Genomic DNA, 18,651 nt, shown 5'->3' with positions numbered 1-18,651 from the left:
GGATTGCGACCCCTCTAGTCTTTTAGTCTAGTCCCGAGTCCACCGGCCCGCCCCCAGGCAGCCTCTGCCCCCAACCTCCTCTCTGTCCCATAGCCCAAATCCCTCCCTCGTCAGCAGAACATTTACCTAATAACAACACTCTGTAACACAACCCCTTTAATAAACCGAACACATGCACACCCCCACTGCGCTTCCGTGAGCTAGCCCGCCCAACCATCTTGGTGGCCCCCATCCCTGGCGCTGGATAGTCTCCCACCTATTGTTCCCGCCCCCTCGCTCATACAAACATACTCCAACATCAAACAATCCCCACACAATTGCCCGACAGAAAAACAGCAAGATCTAAACAAGCACACCTCCATCCCCCAACAGTGCAAATGAAAACCTTAACTCACTCAGCTCTGCCACTGGTCCCAAATCAATGCAAAAGGCATTCCAATCAGCTTCCACAAAACAAAAAACGAGAAACTTTTTTTAAAAGAACAGAAAAACAAAACAAAAAAACCCAAAACATGAACGTTGCAGGAAAGTTCAAAAGCTCTCAGTCCACCACCAGTCCTTTCCTTTTCGCCAAGTCCAGTGCGTCCTCAGGCGACTCAAAATAAAAGTGATGTTCCTCGTGCGTGACCCAAGACGGGCCGGATACAACAGTCCGAACTTCACCTTTTTCTTAAAAAGGATTGACCTAATCTGGTTGAAGCCTGCTCTTCTCCTGGCCACCTCCACACTCAGGTCTTGGTAGACCCGCAGGATACTATTGTCCCACTTACAGCTCCGTGTCTGCTTGGCCCACTGTAGAATGCGCTCCTTATCCAAGTACCTGTGGAATCTCACCACCATTGCCCTCGGGGATTCTCCCATTTGCGGCTTCCTCGCGAGTGCTCTGTGAGCCTTGTCCACCTCCATGGGCCGGGAGAATGTCCATCCCCCAGCAGTTTCTCAAACATGTCGGCGATGTATGCCCCAGCGTCTGCTCCTTCGGACCCCTCCAGGAACCCAACGATTCTCAAGTTCTGTCGGCGGGACCTATTCTCTAGGTCTTCCACCTTCTCCAGGAGCTTCTTCTGCTGGTCTCTCAGCATCCCCACCTCCAACTCCACCACAGTTTGATGTTCCTCCTGCTCAGCCAGCGCCTTCTCTACCTTCTGGATCGCCTGATCTTGGGCACCCAATCGAAGCTCCAGCTGCTCAATTGACTCTTTTATCGGGTATAAGCAGTCCCGTTTCTGCTTAGCAAAGCCTTCCTGAATAACTTGCATCAGCTGCTCCGTTGACCGCTGGGTCGACAAACCAGAGGTCCGGTCCTCCGCCATGCTGTCTCCTGATGCAGCTTCAGCCCAGCTTCTCGGTCTTTCTGTTTCTGCCTTTACGAGCACTTCTAGTCCTTCTCTCCATGCACCGATGTGGGAATTCAGTACGCGATTGCCTCGGTCATCAGTTTTACAATTCAAGTCCGGTAGAAAATAGAGGGAAAAGGTCCAAAAGTCCGACCTGAGCGGGAGCCACCAAATGTGCAACTTACTCCTTCATAGCCGCCACCGGAAGTCATCTTTATTTTCTTTTAATGTACTAAATGATCTGTTTGAGATGCTCGCAGAAAAATACTTTTCACTGTACCACGGTGCATGTGACAATAAAGAAATCCAATCCAATATCTGAGAGTTAACTGAGAAATGTTAGAAATCTGTTTTAATGAGCAAAATACAAAAACCTCGAGTGACTTAAAGGAATTACTTCATCAAGCTTGTATTTAAGATATTTATTTGATTCACTATTCAGGTGTAAAGCTGCTCCAATAAACTAACAGGAAATAGTACAGTTCTTTGTCTAGAAGTCAAATGAAACACACTTTCAACAATAAATATGCCCATTCTTGAAAATAACAAGTGTTTAATGACTGAGAAAATACACATAAAATTGGTTTAAAAATAATTTAGTAGCAACTATTTTGCAAGATTAACTAATGTACATCATCATCTGCTCAAGGTTTTTGCAACATTCTGTTTGAATTCAATTGCTGAAGTATTAATTAATGGGGTTCTGATACGATGATTTTTTAAATCTGGAGTTTCCACAATCTCTAATAGGAAAACCTGATCTATTAATTTCTTGATCGTTTGGATACCTATTTATTTTGGAAGAAGTAATCCAAGTATAGTAAATATGGTAAAACAATTGAAATACCAATGTGTGAAAGTTTAACTCTTTTTACTGAGAATATGTTCCGATAGTTCCACTTCCTGCTCTAGAAGGGTGGGAGTGGGGCTTCATCTTGACGCTCAGCCAGTCTTTTCTCATGAATACTGGGTGGCTTCTCTTCCTGCAAACATAGATTTTGCACTGCAAGAATTCTGTCAGCAGTGCAGTAGGGTTGCTGCAACTGTACCAGAGGAGGTGAGGAACACTTTATAAAAAAAAAAGGACAGAATAAACCTAAAGATTAGAATTCAAATCGATGCCAATACTTTAGCCAAGGTCAAGGTCCTAAACAGGTTAAGTAAAGGCAGAAACTATGCATTCCCCTTCCAGCTAGCAACCTCAAGGCCATTCATATCCCAAAGGCTATCAAATAAGTTTTTCCCGGTGGTCCCAGGGTGTGACAGCAAAAGCAAACTTGGGGCAAATGGTTTGAATCTAGGTGCTGTTTCTTACTCGCATTTGCAGGCTGATGCGAGAGGAAGATAGCTGCAATCGCAACAGAAGGGGAAAATTAAGGTCAGGCAGGGAGATGGTAGCAATCAACTTGATTTTCCTGATTTTTCATCTAACTGAGAAAGTGAAACACATAGCATAATGTTCTAAAGCATTTCATTAACTAATTATTTTTTAAATATTATGTAGGGAAATACAGCAGCTAAGTTGCATTCAGCAAGGTTCCAAATTTGGCATTAAGATGGATGACGTGGCTAAGTGTCTGGAGGTGGGGGGACATGTGAAAGAAGAAGGTGAGACAAAAGAGTATCGCAAATAAAATCAGACTATTGGTTTCACTTTAGTATTTTTCATCCAAGGTATTTTGCCTCACCAATTTCTCACTAACAACTAACACTCCCAACACAAGTTACAATTTTACCAAAGGTATTTGGTTTAGAAGCCAAGCAGATTATCAGAAATGGCCTGCTGAACAAATTACTGGAAAAATAGCTTCAACATGAAACATTTTTGAACTGTTTATATCAACAAATCAGGGAATGCTATGTGGGACAAGCATGGAAAACAAATCACACTTTACAAAGACAGTGTGGATGACATCCAAGCCAGTTATTTACATGAGCTCTGTACAATTTAAAAGGATGCCAAAGAAAATACAATGAATTACATATTCATAGGCATGCCAAAATCAACCTCGACAAATATCGTTGAAATAAACAGAAATAAAATAAAATAAAACAAAACATTAATACTTGGTTCAAGGAACAAAGATCTGCACTGCAGAAACCAACTCCACGCAGCTGTACAGAGGACTGACATTCTTACAAGAGGAAAGCAAAATACCGCAGAAAAATGGTGAGTGCTTCCTTCTGTAGTTCAGTTAGATATAATCTATTAGTGCATTAACACTACTACCTACATACAATTCACATAGTGAACACATACTAAGCTAAGCAAAGGTTAGCTTCATGTACTACAACAATAAATATATATTTCTATTTGTTATGTACAAACTCAAATACTTAACAATTCAGTATTATATATATTTTCTCTATTAATAGTTACTAAAATAAAGAATTGTTCTCAAACTATAGCCTGTTTGTATAATTGCTTAGAAAGTACAATCAGATTGCATTGATAAGTTGCAAGGTGCAGTAAATGAAGAAAAAATCTTGTTCAGTTCAAAGAATGCAGTTCCAAGAGCAATTTGGATCCTGTCAGAAAAACAAATTACGAAATCTGCAGTCTAAGTTTTAATAGCAGTCAGTAAATCAGTACTGACACGTACTCCAATTTAAAATGAGGCAAATGGTTACAAGTGGCTTGCTTTTAAACTCTGTTCCATTTTCTAGTTATGCATTTCAAAAAATTATTCTGCTAATTTTCAAAACACAGTTCCTTGCCACAGAGCAATGGTGTTGTTAATCTACCTTTTTTAACCTGAAATACTGCAACTTAAACTCTCCCCTTGTAATGCAAGCCTTAGGTTAAAAATTGACAATTTGAAACCTTGAAACTACACTTTAAATTTGTTTGTTTTTTTGGTTGCTTGTAATGCTTACACTGTGTGTAATAAATATTACTGGCTACAACTAGTAATGTAAATTAATTTAGAATCACAAGATTACAGTAAATTTCAAACTTTAAAATTCCCCATTTTAAACGTTTGACGTAAATGGTTTAAGGAGTCCTGAGATAGCTTGGAAACTGTTTAAACGACATATGAATTTGTAACATCTTTCTGCACAGTAAGTTCTTCGATTCCTCTGACAAAAAGCCTCAACAGCTGGCAGTGAACCCTACAAAGAGAAATCAAATCAAATTAGTTAATAATTTAATATTAAAATATTTATCTTTCAGCACAAATATTTAAGGAACCGGAAAGCAAAAGTGAGAAGAAGTCCATGTGTAGGAGATGTTGGGCTGCAACTTCCTTGGAATGGCAATCAGCTTTGGATTGCCGTTCCATGACCAATTATTTAGGTGATCTTTCTTCAGATCCTGTCTTGCCCAACCTTCTGACTCAGGCCTGGTGAGAGCCAGACAGCACATCGCATCCAAGGGGCCTAGAGCCGAATCCAGCTTTGAAGTGAAGGAGGGCACGCCCGACCACCCCCTTTTTTATGACACTAGCTGCTGAAAACGTGCCAAGTTAAAAGGTCCCACTGAAACTTGGTCCATTAGAGCCCAGCGAGAAGGCAAGTGTCTGACGTACGTGCACAGTATTTGTGAGGAGCAGGGGAGGTGGACTTTGCTGTGGAGGGGTGAGTGGGTGGGGGATAATCCCATGGGGGTGGTTATTTGGGAATGTCCCAAGGGAAGGCAAAGCTCAGGTGGGAGGGATTGTCCCATTGGGGAGAGGAGAGGGGTGTACCCAGAAGTTAGAAGAAATTTTAATTCTTCTAACTTTTTCTGAGTAACTACTGGAACCATCCAAAGTTTGCTATTTAAAATTGTGTTTTTCAGATGGTTCTCAGCGCAGGACAATTACCCAGAAGATGTTTGCATTTCTGAGCAATTGCTGTGCAAACCCTTACCTGTGAAGTTCTGAGCGGGTTCCCCAGCACACCTTGGGGTACCCCCCACAATCCGACGTTGGGGAGCTTGAAAGTTACAGCCCATTGTGACATGGTATTTTAGCCTTCTATATATTACTGAATAAGAGTGAAAATTTATTGAAAGAAATGTTGAAACCAATGTTGGTTTAAATGCATTAGTAAACTTGCTCGATTGACTCAAGATCTATGTCCCAAAACTGTGATACTGCTCCATAAAAGTGTGGTCTCCTGAGAACTGAGTACAAAGTTGCAAATGTGAACAGAGGGACAATGCCAACAAATTATTTGAGGGAAAACACTGATCAAAGCGGTAGAGGCAGATAGATACAACATTGCACTGAAGACTCCCTTCTATGATTTTATTTTTCATTAGTGTTGACTTAACTGTTACTATAACATGGTTGTTATAACGCGACTAATAATACAGCCTTTGATGTGATCTCACTTACTGTTCAGCAATTCATTGTGAAAGCAAACACACAAATCAATTATATCCTCAAAGTGCATTAGCTTCTCATTTCCAAAGATCAATAATGGTGATGTGAGAGATCAAATGTAAGAATATAAATGGGGTCTAATTAAATTACACATTCTATTGAAAGAATGCCAATTTGAAAATGTTTTCTGCTTGAACAGATTTGAACATTGCATTTCCAAAGATGATTTATATTGATAAAGACAACTGGAGTATGTGGAAAGGTTGATTGTGTATATTTGACTTAGGACAGCTTCAATATTAACTGAACATCTTTTAGCAAAGGGAACAATCGCCCAGACCTTCCTCAGAGTGGCAATCTCCTGCGCAATGCCAATTTAAAGGAAGAAAATAAGTTTCAATGCTCTGTGGTTCAGACAATCAGAGGTTCACTGGAAGGGGCAAGGGGAGAAACCAAGAGGGAGAGCTAGGGTTGTGTGTGGTGTTCTGTGAGAGGCTTGGTCTGGGTATTTAGTTACTCTGGAGCTAGAACTGATTTTTATCCTTCTAACTCTTTTGGATAACTATTAGGGTTTTAAAAGTGGCAGAACCATCCAAAGTTAGGGATTTAAATCGCTTCTGTTGGACGGTTCCCAGTCCATCCAGCCCAATTGTCCAGGGGAACTTAGCACTTCTGGGCAATTGCCGGGTAAACCCTTACGTGGGAACTTCCTAGAGGAATTCCCAGCACATCCTTGGGGTACCTGCTCAATGCATTGTTGGGGAACTCAGCGTTATGGACAATATTATTTACTACATATATTTTTGTCTAAATATAGTTTTAACTCTTTATCATGAGAAAACCTACAGTATATCTGTACAAATTGCACATGAAACATTGCGACCTACGTATATAGAACGAACAAACCTCCAAATTTAAAACAGCACTGTAAAATACACAGGTACCGACGGTTACCGTAGTAACATGTATTCTTTGTAATATAGACCCTCACCCACCCTCCCAAAAATCTACAAACAGGACAGCTACCTGGTAGACCTTTTGTTTCAGCCTAGTCATGCCCATCAAACTGATTTTTTCCAAGCTCAAATCGACTTCTTCTCCCCTTATCAGTCTCTTCCTACCTATATCTGCGACTCTTCCAAAGCCCTCCATCACTCTAATGGTTTCCAATTTGCTGGACCTGACTGGCTTTACAACATGGACATTCAAACTCACTACACCTCCAACTCCCACTAGGGCAGTCTGAGGATTCTCTGCTTCTATCTGGAACAGAAATCCAACCAGTTTCCATCCACCATTACCCTCTGACTGCCTGAACTGGTTGAACAACTTTTCCTTTAACTTTTCTCAGTTCCTCTAAATAAAAGAAGCTGATAGGAGTACCTGCATGAGTCCTAGCTATGCTCGGCTTCTGTGGGATATGTGGAACATTCCTGGCTCTTTTTCGTTGATGATTGTGTTGGTGCAGTTCCCTGCTCGCACCCTGAACAAGAATATTGCATCAAGTTTGCTTCCAATTTCCACATTCTCTCACTTTCACATGGCCCATCCCAATCTCTTCCCTTCCCTGACTTCTCGGTCTCCATTTCTGGGGATGGATCATCAACAAATATTTATTATAAACTCATCGAATCCCACAGCAACTGTGACTATCTAGTTCCTGGGAGGATTCCATCACATTCTCCCAGTTTCTCGGTCTCCAATGCACCCACCTTCCACGCCAGCACTTTTGATAGGTCTTCCCAGATGCAGTCTTCCAGACTCAATAATTTCAAGCAAAAATAGCTGCACCTCGCCCTACCACCCCCCTCCCCTCCCGTTTATCCCCTCACTTTTGCTTCCACAAGGCAGCTGTTCATCATTCTGCCATTCAACATCTTCTCTACACATAATACTTCACTTGTCCCATTACCATTCCATTTGGCCCTGCACCACAAACTCTTTGTTTTTTAATTTCTTTCACCTTTTACTCCATCAAACACTCCCTTTCATTCTTTTACCAGCCATTCTTGCCATACTTGCTTAAAACTGATTATATTTCTAACTTTTCCCAGTCCCGATGAAAGGTCAGCGACCTGAAACATTAACACTGTTTCCCCACCCATACATGCACACGGACCTGCTCGGTATTTCTGGCATTTTCTGTTTTTATTATCTCGAACAGTAACAGCTAGATAGTAAGCCAGAAATTGTGGTACACATTGGCACCAATGAAATTGGAATTGTTTATTATCACATGTACCGAAGTACAGTGAAAAGTATATATTTTTTGCGTGCAGCTCAAACAGATCGTTTCGTACATGAAAAGAAAAGAAAATACATAATAGGGCAATACAATGCAAATATATAGACACCGGTATCGGGGAAGCAGACAGGAGTGTAGTATTAATCAGATCAGTCCATAAGAGGGTTGTTTAGGAGTCTGGTAACAGCGGGGAAGAAGCTGTTTTTGAATCTGTTCGTGCTTGTTCTCAGATTTTTGTATCTCCTGCCCAATGGAAGAAGTTGGAAGAGTGAGTAAGCCGGGTGTGAGGGATCGTTGATTATGCTGCTCACTTTCCCAAGGCAGTGGGAGGTGTAGAGTTAATGGATGGGAGGCAGGTTGGTGCGATGGACTGGGCGGTGTTCACGACTCTCTGAAGTTTTTTGCGGTCTTGGGCCGAGCAGTTGTCATACCAGGCTGTGATGCAGCCAGATAGAGTGCTTTCTATGGTGCACCTGTAAAAGTTGGTAAGAGTCAATGTGGACATGCTGAATTTCCTTACTTTCCTGAGGAAGAATAGGCGCTGTTGTGCTTTTTTGGTGGTAGCGTAGACGTGGGTGGACCAGGATAGATTTTCGTCTATCAGTGCATACCTAGGAATTTGAAACTGCTAACCATCTCCACCCCGGCTCCGTTGATGCAGACAGGGGTGTATATAGTACTTTGCTTCCTGAAGTCAATGACCAGCTCTTTAGTTTTGCTGGTATTGAGGGATAGATTGCTGTTGTCACACCACTCCACTAGGTTCTCTATCTCCCTCCTGACTCAGCGTTGTTCGAGATCTGACCCACTACGGCCGTGTCATCAGCAAGCTTGTAGATGGAGTTGGAGTCAAATTGTGCCACGCAGTTGTGTGTTTAGGGAGTATAGTTGAGGGCTAAGTACGCAGCCTTGTGGGGCCCCGATATTGAGGACAATCGTGGAGGAGGCGTTGTTGTTTATTCTCACTGATTGTGGTCTATGGAACAGAAAGTCGAAGATCCAGTTGCAGAGTGAGGAGCTAAGTCCTAGGTTTTGGAACTTTGATACGAGTTTGGGTGGGATTATGGTGTTGAAGGCGGAGCTGCAGTCGATAAATAGGAGTCTGATGTCAGAGTCCTTGGTGTCTAGATGCTCTAGGGATGAGTGTAGGGCCAGGGAGATGGCGTCTGCTGTGGACCGGTTGCGTTGGTATGCGAATTGCAGTGGATCTAGGCATCCTGGGAGTATGGAGTTGATGTGCCTCGTGACTAACCTCTCGATGCACTTCATTACGATCGATGTCAGGGCCACCGGACGGTAGTCATTGAGGTATGTTGCCTGGTTCTTCTTTGGCACCGGAATGATGGTGGTCTTCTTGAAGCAGGTGGGGACCTCGGAACAGAGTAGGGAGAGGTTGAAGATATCTGCGAACACATCTGCCAGCTGGTCCGTGCAGGTTCTGAGTGCACGATCAGGGACTCTGTCCGGCCCAACGCCTTCAGAGGGTTCACTTTCAGGAAGAGTGATCTACGTTGGAAGTTGTGACAGCGGGTTTGGATGTGTTGGGGGCTGCTGGGGCAGTTGACAGCAAATTGATGGTTTCCTGCTTGAACCGAGCATAGAATGCATTGAGTTCATTGGGGAGGGGTGGCTGCTGCCAGAGATACTGCTCGGGTTCGCTTTGTAGCGCGTTATGTTGTTTAGGCCTTGCCACAACCAACGAGAGTCTGTAATGTTAGTCTGTAACTCTAGCTTGGTCTGATATTGTCTCTTGACATCCAGGATGGCCTGTCGTTCTCTGGCTTATCCCTTCAACCTTTCTTAAACAGTGAAATGAAAAGAAAATTGCTTATTGTCACAAGTAGGCTTCAAATGAAGTTATTGTGAAAAGCCCCTAGTGGAACCACATTTGTGGTTCTCCAGTCCTCTGCCACCTCTCCCGTGATCAGAGAAGAATTCAAAATTTGTATCAAGCCGTTGCAATTTCCTCCCTCGCCTCCCACAGCAACCTGGGACACAATTCATCCAGACCTGGAGATATGTCCACTTTTAAACCCGCCAACACCTCGTCTCTCCCTATGACAACTTGCTCAATAACATCACAGTCTCTCTCCTCGATTTCCATATCAGCCTCCTCATTCTCTTGGGTGAAGACAGATATGAAATATTCATTTAACACCCTACCAATGTCCTCTGGCTCCATTCACAGATTCCCCCTTGGTTCCTAATGGGCCCTACTTTTTCCTTAGTTATCCTCTTCCCATTGATACACTTAGAATATCTTGGGATTTTCCCTAATTTCACCACCTAGAGATTTCTCATGTCCCCTCTTTGCTCCCCCAATTGCTTTCTTGAGCTCCATCCTGCACTTTGTGCTCCACTGATGCCTCTGTTGATTTTCTCCCATTGTACTTATTAAAAACCCCTCTCTTCCTTCTCATTGTATCCTGAATATCTCTGGTCATCCATGGTTCTCTGGGCTTGTTACTCCATCCTATTACCCTAGAGGGAACATGTTGGGCCTGTACCCTCCCCATTTCCTCTTTGAAACCCCCAACTGCTCTTCTGTAGATCCTCCCACCAGTAACTTGTTCCAATCTACCTTCAGGGATACAAAGTGTTCACAAATGATATGAAAGGAAATAAACTCAGGTGGGGTGACAATATTGATTAGAGAAGACATTGTGGTGTTAGAAAGAGTGGATTGCCCTGGAAAAGGAAAAGACAGAATCCATTTGGTTAGAGTTGTGAACCAAGAAAGGTATGATCATACTACTTCAAATATTCTATTGCCTCCAAATAGTGAGAAAGAGGAATAGATGAGACATTCGCCAGGGAAATCACAAATGTGCAAGAACCATTGAGTAGCGATATTAGGGGTCTTTAGTTTCCCAAATATTCATTGGGGTAATATTAAGAGTAAATGCAAAGGAGGGGGAGGAATTCCAGAAACAGGCTCAGGACAACTTCCTTGACTAGTATGCTCTTGGTCCAACTTAGGTGGCGGCTTTGTTAGATCTGGTTTTGGGAAATGAGGTGAGCCAAGTGGACCGTGTCTATAATGGAACACTTTTTAAAGAAAATATTTTATTGAAGCATTTATAATTTTCACAGTTTACAGTTTAACACTTTAACATTTCTTAAACCGCACGGGCCGACACACGCAAAAAAACTAAAAACTTTGTCCCCCACTACCCCCGCCCTATTTCCTAATAGGAACTCGCTACCGGAGGAGGTAGTGGAAGCAGGGACGATAGGGACATTTAAGGGGCATCTTGACAAATATATGAATAGGATGGGAATAGAAGGATACGGACCCAGGAAGTGTAGAAGATTGTAGTTTAGTCGGGCAGTATGGTCGGCACGGGCTTAGAGGGCCGAAGGGCCTGTTCCTGTGCTGTACATTTCTTTGTTCTTTGTTCTTTGTACCCGAGTACTAAGTTCCCTGTCCTTGTCTTACACTACCATGCCTCCATTTTCCTCCCGCCCTTACTGCTAACGTTCAATTTTCCTTGAAGAAGTCGATGAACGGCTGCCACCTCTGGGCAAACCCCTGGATTAATCCTCTCAAGGCGAACTTACTCTTTTCCAGCCTGAGAAACCCCGCCATGTCACTGACCCACACTCCTGACTTTGGGGGTTCAGAGTCACTCCATCCCAGCAAAATCCATCTCCGGGCCACTAGGGAGGATAAGGCCAGAACATTGGCCTCCCTCCCCCCACCCCGGCCCCCGGATCTTCCGATACCCCAAATATTGCCAATTCTGGACTCGGAGTTACCCTCCCTTCCAGGGCCTCTGACATAACGTCCACAAAACCCTGACAGAATCCCTTCAACTTGGGACACGCCTAGAACATGTGTACGTGGTTCGTCGGCTTCCCCACAGCGTCCTCACCTATCCTCCACTTCCTCAAAAAACCTGTTCATCCGGGCTACCATCATGTGGGCCCTATGAACCACTTTGAACTGGATCAGGCTAAGTCTGGCACAAGACGAGGATGAATTAACTCTCTTCAGAGCCTTTTCCCATAATTCGATTTCCAACTCTCCTCCCAGCTCCTCTTCCCACTTTCTCTTCACCTCCCCGATAGGGACTCCTTCCCACTCCATCAACTCCTTATATATCTCTGAGACCCTCCCCTCCCCAACCCCCATTTTGACATTACCTTATCCTGTAGTCCCCTCAGGGGAGGTGAGGAAAGCTTGGAACCTGCCTCCGGACAAAGTCTCGTACCTGTAAGTACCTAAACCCATTCCGATCCGGCAACTCAAACTCCTCCTCTAATGCCGCCAGGCTCGGGAAACCCTCCTGAATGAAGAGATCCCAAATTTCTCAATCCCTGCCCGCTGCCACCTCCTAAAGCCCCCATGCAGCCCCCGGAACAAAACGGTGATTGTCACAGATCGGTGCCCACACTCCAATCTCATGTGCTGTCTCCATTTTCCCCAGACCCTCAGGGCTGCCATTACCACTGGGCTTATGGAGTACCGAACCGGCGAGAACGGCAAGAGCGCCGTCAATAAAGCCTCCAAACTCGTACCCTTACAGGATGCCACCTCTACTCACTCCCAAACTGACCCCTCCCCCACTACCTGACCATCGATATGTTGGCCGGCCAGTAATAATTAATAAAACTCGGGAGGGTAAAGCCCCCCTCCCCGCGGCCCCGTTCCAGGAGTGCCTTCTTCGCCCTTGGGGTTTTACCAGCCCACACAAAACCCGAGATCGCTGCATTCATTTTCCTTAAAAAAGGCCTTCGGGACAAAAATCGGGAGACATTGAAAAAAAAAAACAGCAGTCTCGGGAGGAATGTCATCATCACCGTCTGCACCCTCCCCGCCAGTGTCAGCGGGAGCATGTCCCACCTGCGGAAATCCCTTTTCATCTGATCGACCGCTTAATCCAGATTTAACTTGTGGAGCTGTCCCCAATCCTTAGCCACCTGGATCCCCAGATACCTAAAGCTCCTCCCCACTACCTTAAAAGGTAACTTCCTCAGTCTCCTTTCCTGCCCCCGTGCCTGAATCGCAAACACCTCGCTCTTTCCCATGTTTAACGTAGCCTGAGAACCACCCAAATTCTTCCAGTGTCCCCATAATTCCAACCATCCCCCCCAATGGGTGTGATATAAAGCAGTAAATCGTCCGCGTAGAGAGAGACCCTGTGCTCCACCCCCCTCTCTCACTATCCCCTGCCAAACATTCAATGACCTAAGGGCCATTGCCAAGAGCTCTATGACCAGGGCAAATAGTAATGGGGAGAGCAGGCAACCATGTTTTGTCCCCCTACAGAGACTAAAATATTCTGACCGGACCTGGTTGGTTCTTATATTCGCCACCGGAGCCTGGTATAGCAACCGGACCCAATCCACAAATTCCTGCCCAAACCCGAACCTGCCTAAAATGTCCCATAGATACTTCCACTCCACCCAGTCAAAGGCCTGTTTTGCATCAATAGCTACTACCACCTCAACCTTGAGCCCCTCCGCTAGCATCATTATAACATTCAGGAGCCGTCTAATGTTGGACGTCAGGTGCCTGTCCTTCACAAATCCCGTCTGATCCTCCCCGATTACCTCCGGGACATAATCTTCTATACGTGTGGCCAAGATCTTTGCCAGCAATTTAGCGTCTATATTCAAAAGGGAAACCGGCCTGTACAATCCACAGCTCTCCGGTTCTTTGTCCCGCTTCAAGATGAGAGAGATTATAGTGGAACACTTGATCATTATAATCATACGGTTTAGATTAGTGGAGAAGAGCAAGAAATAATCTGAAGTAAATTTTTAAATTGGAAGACAGCAAACTTCAATGGGATAAGTAGTAATCTTTCCAGAGTAAAATTGAATCAAAGACTGACAGGAAAAACAGTAATGGAATAATGGAGGATACGAACATACAAAATAGGCTATTTGGTTCTTTGAGCCTGTTTTGTCATTCAATATCATGGCTGATTTGTTTGTGTGGAGTTCCACATTCCCGTCCACCAATGATAACCTTCGATTCTCTTGCCCAATAAGAACCTATCCACCTCAGTCTCAAAAATATTCAATGACCCCACCTTCTCCACTGCCTTCTGAGGCAGAGCGTTACAAAGTCACACAATCCTCAGAGAAAAAAACTCTGTCCTACAAGGGCGATCCTTAATTTTGAAACACTGCCCTCTAGTCCTGGACTCATCCACAAGAGGAAACATAATTTCCACATCTACCTTGTCAGCACCATTCAGGATCTCATACACTTCAATCAAATTCTTCTAAACACATGGAAACAAACCCAGCCTTTCCAATTCTATCCTCATAAGGCAATTCGCACACCAGGTATCAATCTAGTAAACCTCCTCTGAATTGCCTCCGAAGCATTTACATCCTTCCTTAAATAAGGAGACCAGGACTGCCGATAGTATTCGAGGTGTGGTCTCACCATTGTCCTGTTTAACTGAAGCATAATATCCTTACTTTGTGCATGATTTAAGCCTTTTAACCTCCTTTAGTAACCCTTTATTTTTCATAGCACTCCTCTCTTTCCAATCTTTGCTTACATTTTTCAGGGTTTAGATAAGAGGATGTAGATAAATAGAGTGTGTCCCCGAGGAAAGTATGTCAGAATTTAGAGTGCATAAGGAGGCCATTTGGCCCATTGAGTCTAAACCGGCCCCCGAAAGAGTACCCTACTTAAGCCCACACTTCCACCCCATCCCCGCAACCCCACCTAACCTTTGGACACTAAGAGGCAATTTAGCAAGGCCAATCCATCTAACCTGCACATCTTTGGAATATGGGAGGAAACTGGAGCACCTGGAGGAAACCCATGCAGACACGGCGAGAAAGTGCAAACTCCACACAAGTCACCCGAGACCGGAATTGAACCCGGGTCCCTGGAGCCGTGAGGCTGCAGTGCTAACCACTGTGCCTCCCCAGAAAATATACATTCAATAGCAGGTAAATGCAAACAACTTGTGTGAATTTATCAATGATTTAGCTTGGAAATTAAAAATTTGAGGACAAATGGGTTTCTGCCTGTGTTAGTCAGCATTCATCTAAGAAATGATGCGTCTCTCCATCCCAGGTGCTTTTAAGTTTATATCGCAAAGTCTATGATGAGCGATAGGTCTATGTTGCAAAGTGATTGTACTATTTCACTGGATCGCAGAGCCAATTATATTGAATACACATCAGGCACAAGAGTAAATTAGCTATTTAAACTTCAAAAGGCACATCATTTTTAACCATATGATATGTATGAAAATGTGAAATATCCATTTCATTGCGATTTGTCACTGCATCACACATCAGTGAACAGTGGTAAATTAATTTTTCATGAAGTCAGTGACCCCATAGTCTTGCTGTGTAACTGGTTGACAGACTTGGACAACCTACCAGACAATAAACACCTACCTCACTTCAATGGCTGCATGCTTAATTATCTCTCCATCACAATTCCAACTGCTCTGAAACTGTGCACAGCTGCAGCTGGGATGATCCCGACAGATCTGGCCAAATAGATTTTTACTAACATCCTGGATATCACTATCCTCCTCGTCACAATACTTTGGTGTAAATTTGAATTTCGTCACTCGGTAAACTTCAACAAATGCGAGGTCAAACTGAAAGATATAAAGGACGATGTTGTGAATGTTAACACTTTTGAATACATAGATTTCTCAAAAAGTACTTGAATAAATACTGAATTTGAACACTTATTAAGAAGTTCAATACAGAAGTGTTTCTGCAGTGAGTTTTCTCACACACCATGACTGTACCTTAGCACCATATCAAATTAAAGATGTTACATATTTGATGACTTTTCCCAGTTGTGCGTAATAAGGTTTCATTCTGTTCAGCCACTTTAACAATGAAACATCCTGGTGTTACATTGCTGAGACTAACATGCATCTTCAAGCTATTATTTGATACTACTTTGTGAATAACTTGTTATGCATTCCATTTTTTCCTAAGCCAAAGCCTAAACTAAAACAATTCCATTTTATCCATGCCATTAAACATGATTTCAGATTAGTTCTCTTGGAATTTTAACAGTCATTAGCAGTACAGTGAAGATATTGCAGAAATATGCAGTTTTGGAAGAATACCCAAATATTTTTTTCCAATTTAGCGTGTCCAATCCACCTAACCTGCACATCTTTGGGTTGTGGGGGTGAAACCCACGCAGACACGGGGTGAATGTGCAAACTCCACAGAGACAGTGACCCGGGGCCGGGATCGAACCTGGGTCCTCAGTGGCGTAGGGAGCAGTGCTAACCACTGTGCCACCGGGCCGCCCTGCGGTTTTGCAAGCCTGACCATTTAAAGGCCTAGCAATTGACTATAAATGTGGTCAAACCAAATATCCTCCCAGTTTTGGAGCAACAGCAAACAGAGGGTATTAATTACGCATTGTATTAAATACAAATCCTTTTTAAAAAATTCATTCACATGATGTGGGCATCGTTGGCTAGACCAGCAATTTTTACCCTGAATTGCCCTCGAGATGGTGGAGGTGAGCCAATATCTTGAACCGCTGTAGTCCATGTGTTGTAGGAACACCCACAGTGCGGATAGGGAAGGAAGTTCCAGGGTTTGACCTACTGACAGCAAAGGCACAGTGATATAGTTCCAAGTCAAGATGGTGTGTGGCTTGGAGGGGAGCTTGTAGGTGGTGGTTGGTGATGTTCCATGACATCTGCTGCCTTTGTCCTTCTTGGTGGTAGAGGTCATGGATTAAGAAGGTGCCGTCGATGGGGCCTTGGTGCTTTGCTACAGTGCATCTTGTGGATAGTACACACTGTTGACCCTGTGCATTGGTGGAGGAGGGAGTGGATGTTGGAGGTGGTGGATGTGATGCTAATCTATATACTCAACGTTAGAATGTGTGTATGGTCCCAAAGACAAAAGTAAGTACTCAGTAAACCCGTTTTCTATACACTGCTTCTTTAAACATTTTAAATACAAAATTTGAATCTTTTCACATTTGTGATTTTAATTAAACTCAACTAAATTTCATTTTGCATGTTTACATCAGTGCCGTAGCTTAGTTGGTTAAAGCGCTTGTCTAGTAAACAGGAGGCCCTGAGTTCAAATCTCAGCCCGTTTGGTCAATGATGGGCTTAAATCCAAACCATCCAACATTATCAAAGAGAAGCAAACTGCCTCACAAAAGGATAACAATTGGTTTGACTCATGTTATGGATTACATGATAGCACTGCAAACCAAACAGCTGAATGCTATGTCTACATTGATTTTAAAGAGATGGGCAATGCTGGAAACGCTAAATATCATTAAACATCTGTAAACACACAACTGAGTGCAAAATGCTTCCTCAGAACCCTGATATCTGAAAGATTAACCAATCTTTTCTCTTGATTGTATAGCCTGCTGCATGCTTTTGGTTTTAGGTTCCAGCATTTGCAAGGTTTTAATTTTAGTATCCACTCATCTTGATTTTTTTCCCATAGAATTTACAGTGCAGAAGGAGGCCATTCGGCCCATCGAGTCTGCACTGGCTCTTTGAAAGAGCACCCTACCCAAGCCCACACCTCCACCCTATCCCCATAACCCAACCCAACACTAAGGGCAATTTTGGACACTAAGGGCAATTTATCCTGGCCAATCCACCTAACCTGCACATCTTTGGACTGTGGGAGGAAACCGGAGCACCCGGAGGAAACCCACGCACACACGGGGAGAACGTGCAGACTCCGCACAGACAGCGACCCAAGCCGGGAATCGAACCTGGGACCCTGGAGCTGTGAAGCAATTGTGCTAACCACCATGCTACCGTGCTGCCCTAGTCTCAACTTGCTAATTTTGTCAAATCGTCAACATCTTCCCAATAAGACAACATGAAAGAAAATGCTTTTCCTCAAGTAGAAGATGGACCATTATACAATAATATACATTGCACAGATTGAAAAATTTGTGAAGATATAAGGCTGTTGCTATTTTATATTGCTATGCACATAACATTAAATGAAAAGTCCAATAGATCTATACCTGGTCATCACTGTTTGTATGTCTGATAAGATGCCTCAGGAAACCGAGTCTTGAACATTTGCGGACTAAAATAAGGTCAATGGTTCCATCAGCCAAGTGTGCTGCCGGTGAAAGACCCTTGGGTGACTTTGGACATGCACAACTCATATTTGCTGAATTAATGGCCAGGAACTTTCCTTTAATCACTTTCCACTGTTGTTGCTCTTCTAAAATAAAGAGAAACAAATGTTCACATAATCCAGTGAGGCCCAGATGACAAAATCTTCTATCTGTACCAATATATTAATTTATCATTTTACAGCCTAGACACTAAGGGGAAAGGGGAATAGAAATGGGGAATATCACAGATGGAAATGATGATGCTCTCAATGAATAATTTCAGTCAGTGTCACTGATTCAAATTGGGAGAGCAATAACTATCAATTCTTCTCATATGCTGCACAGTAGTTCTCAAACTGGGTCCAGAGATGTTTCAGGGAATCCGCAAAGTAAGTGAATGAGCAGTAATTAGAGATGTCATGTGATTGGCTGACAATCGCACTGGTCGTTAGCTGTAGGTGCATGAGCCTGTGGGTAATTGCTGGGAATCATGAGCAAACTTGAGAGTTCCCATTGCTCGTAATAGCACTTCCTCAAAGCCATCACTGTACTTGCACAGGACTAATTCAAGTGCTCATGAACGTACTACCAAAAAAAAATCCATTCTTACCTTGCCCATAGGCTGCAGTGGGAATATGCTGTAGCCACCTGGGTTGGTCACTTCCCGACTTAAAATGGAGAACCGCA

At 43.5% G+C, this 18,651-nt stretch overlaps 1 protein-coding gene across 2 annotated transcripts in view; it reads right to left on the bottom strand.

Annotated features, from left to right (window-relative positions):
* Nucleotides 1–1,744: 1,744 nt before the first annotated feature.
* The window catches only part of cerk (ceramide kinase), a 102,032-nt gene continuing 85,125 nt past the window's right edge, over nt 1,745–18,651 (bottom strand). For both annotated transcript variants that reach the window (XM_072471466.1, XM_072471467.1), the window contains exons 11-13: nt 17,866–18,071; nt 15,270–15,478; nt 1,745–4,451 (exon numbers count right to left, since the gene is read on the bottom strand). In XM_072471466.1, coding sequence (XP_072327567.1) covers nt 4,364–4,451; nt 15,270–15,478; nt 17,866–18,071 — 503 coding nt within the window. In that variant the 3' untranslated portion in view covers nt 1,745–4,363. The remainder of the gene's footprint in view (nt 4,452–15,269; nt 15,479–17,865; nt 18,072–18,651) is intronic.

Source organism: Scyliorhinus torazame, chromosome 13 (genome assembly GCF_047496885.1).
Source record: "Scyliorhinus torazame isolate Kashiwa2021f chromosome 13, sScyTor2.1, whole genome shotgun sequence".
Classification (NCBI taxonomy): Eukaryota; Metazoa; Chordata; class Chondrichthyes; order Carcharhiniformes; family Scyliorhinidae; genus Scyliorhinus; species Scyliorhinus torazame.
This window is presented reverse-complemented; position numbering and strand designations above follow the sequence as displayed.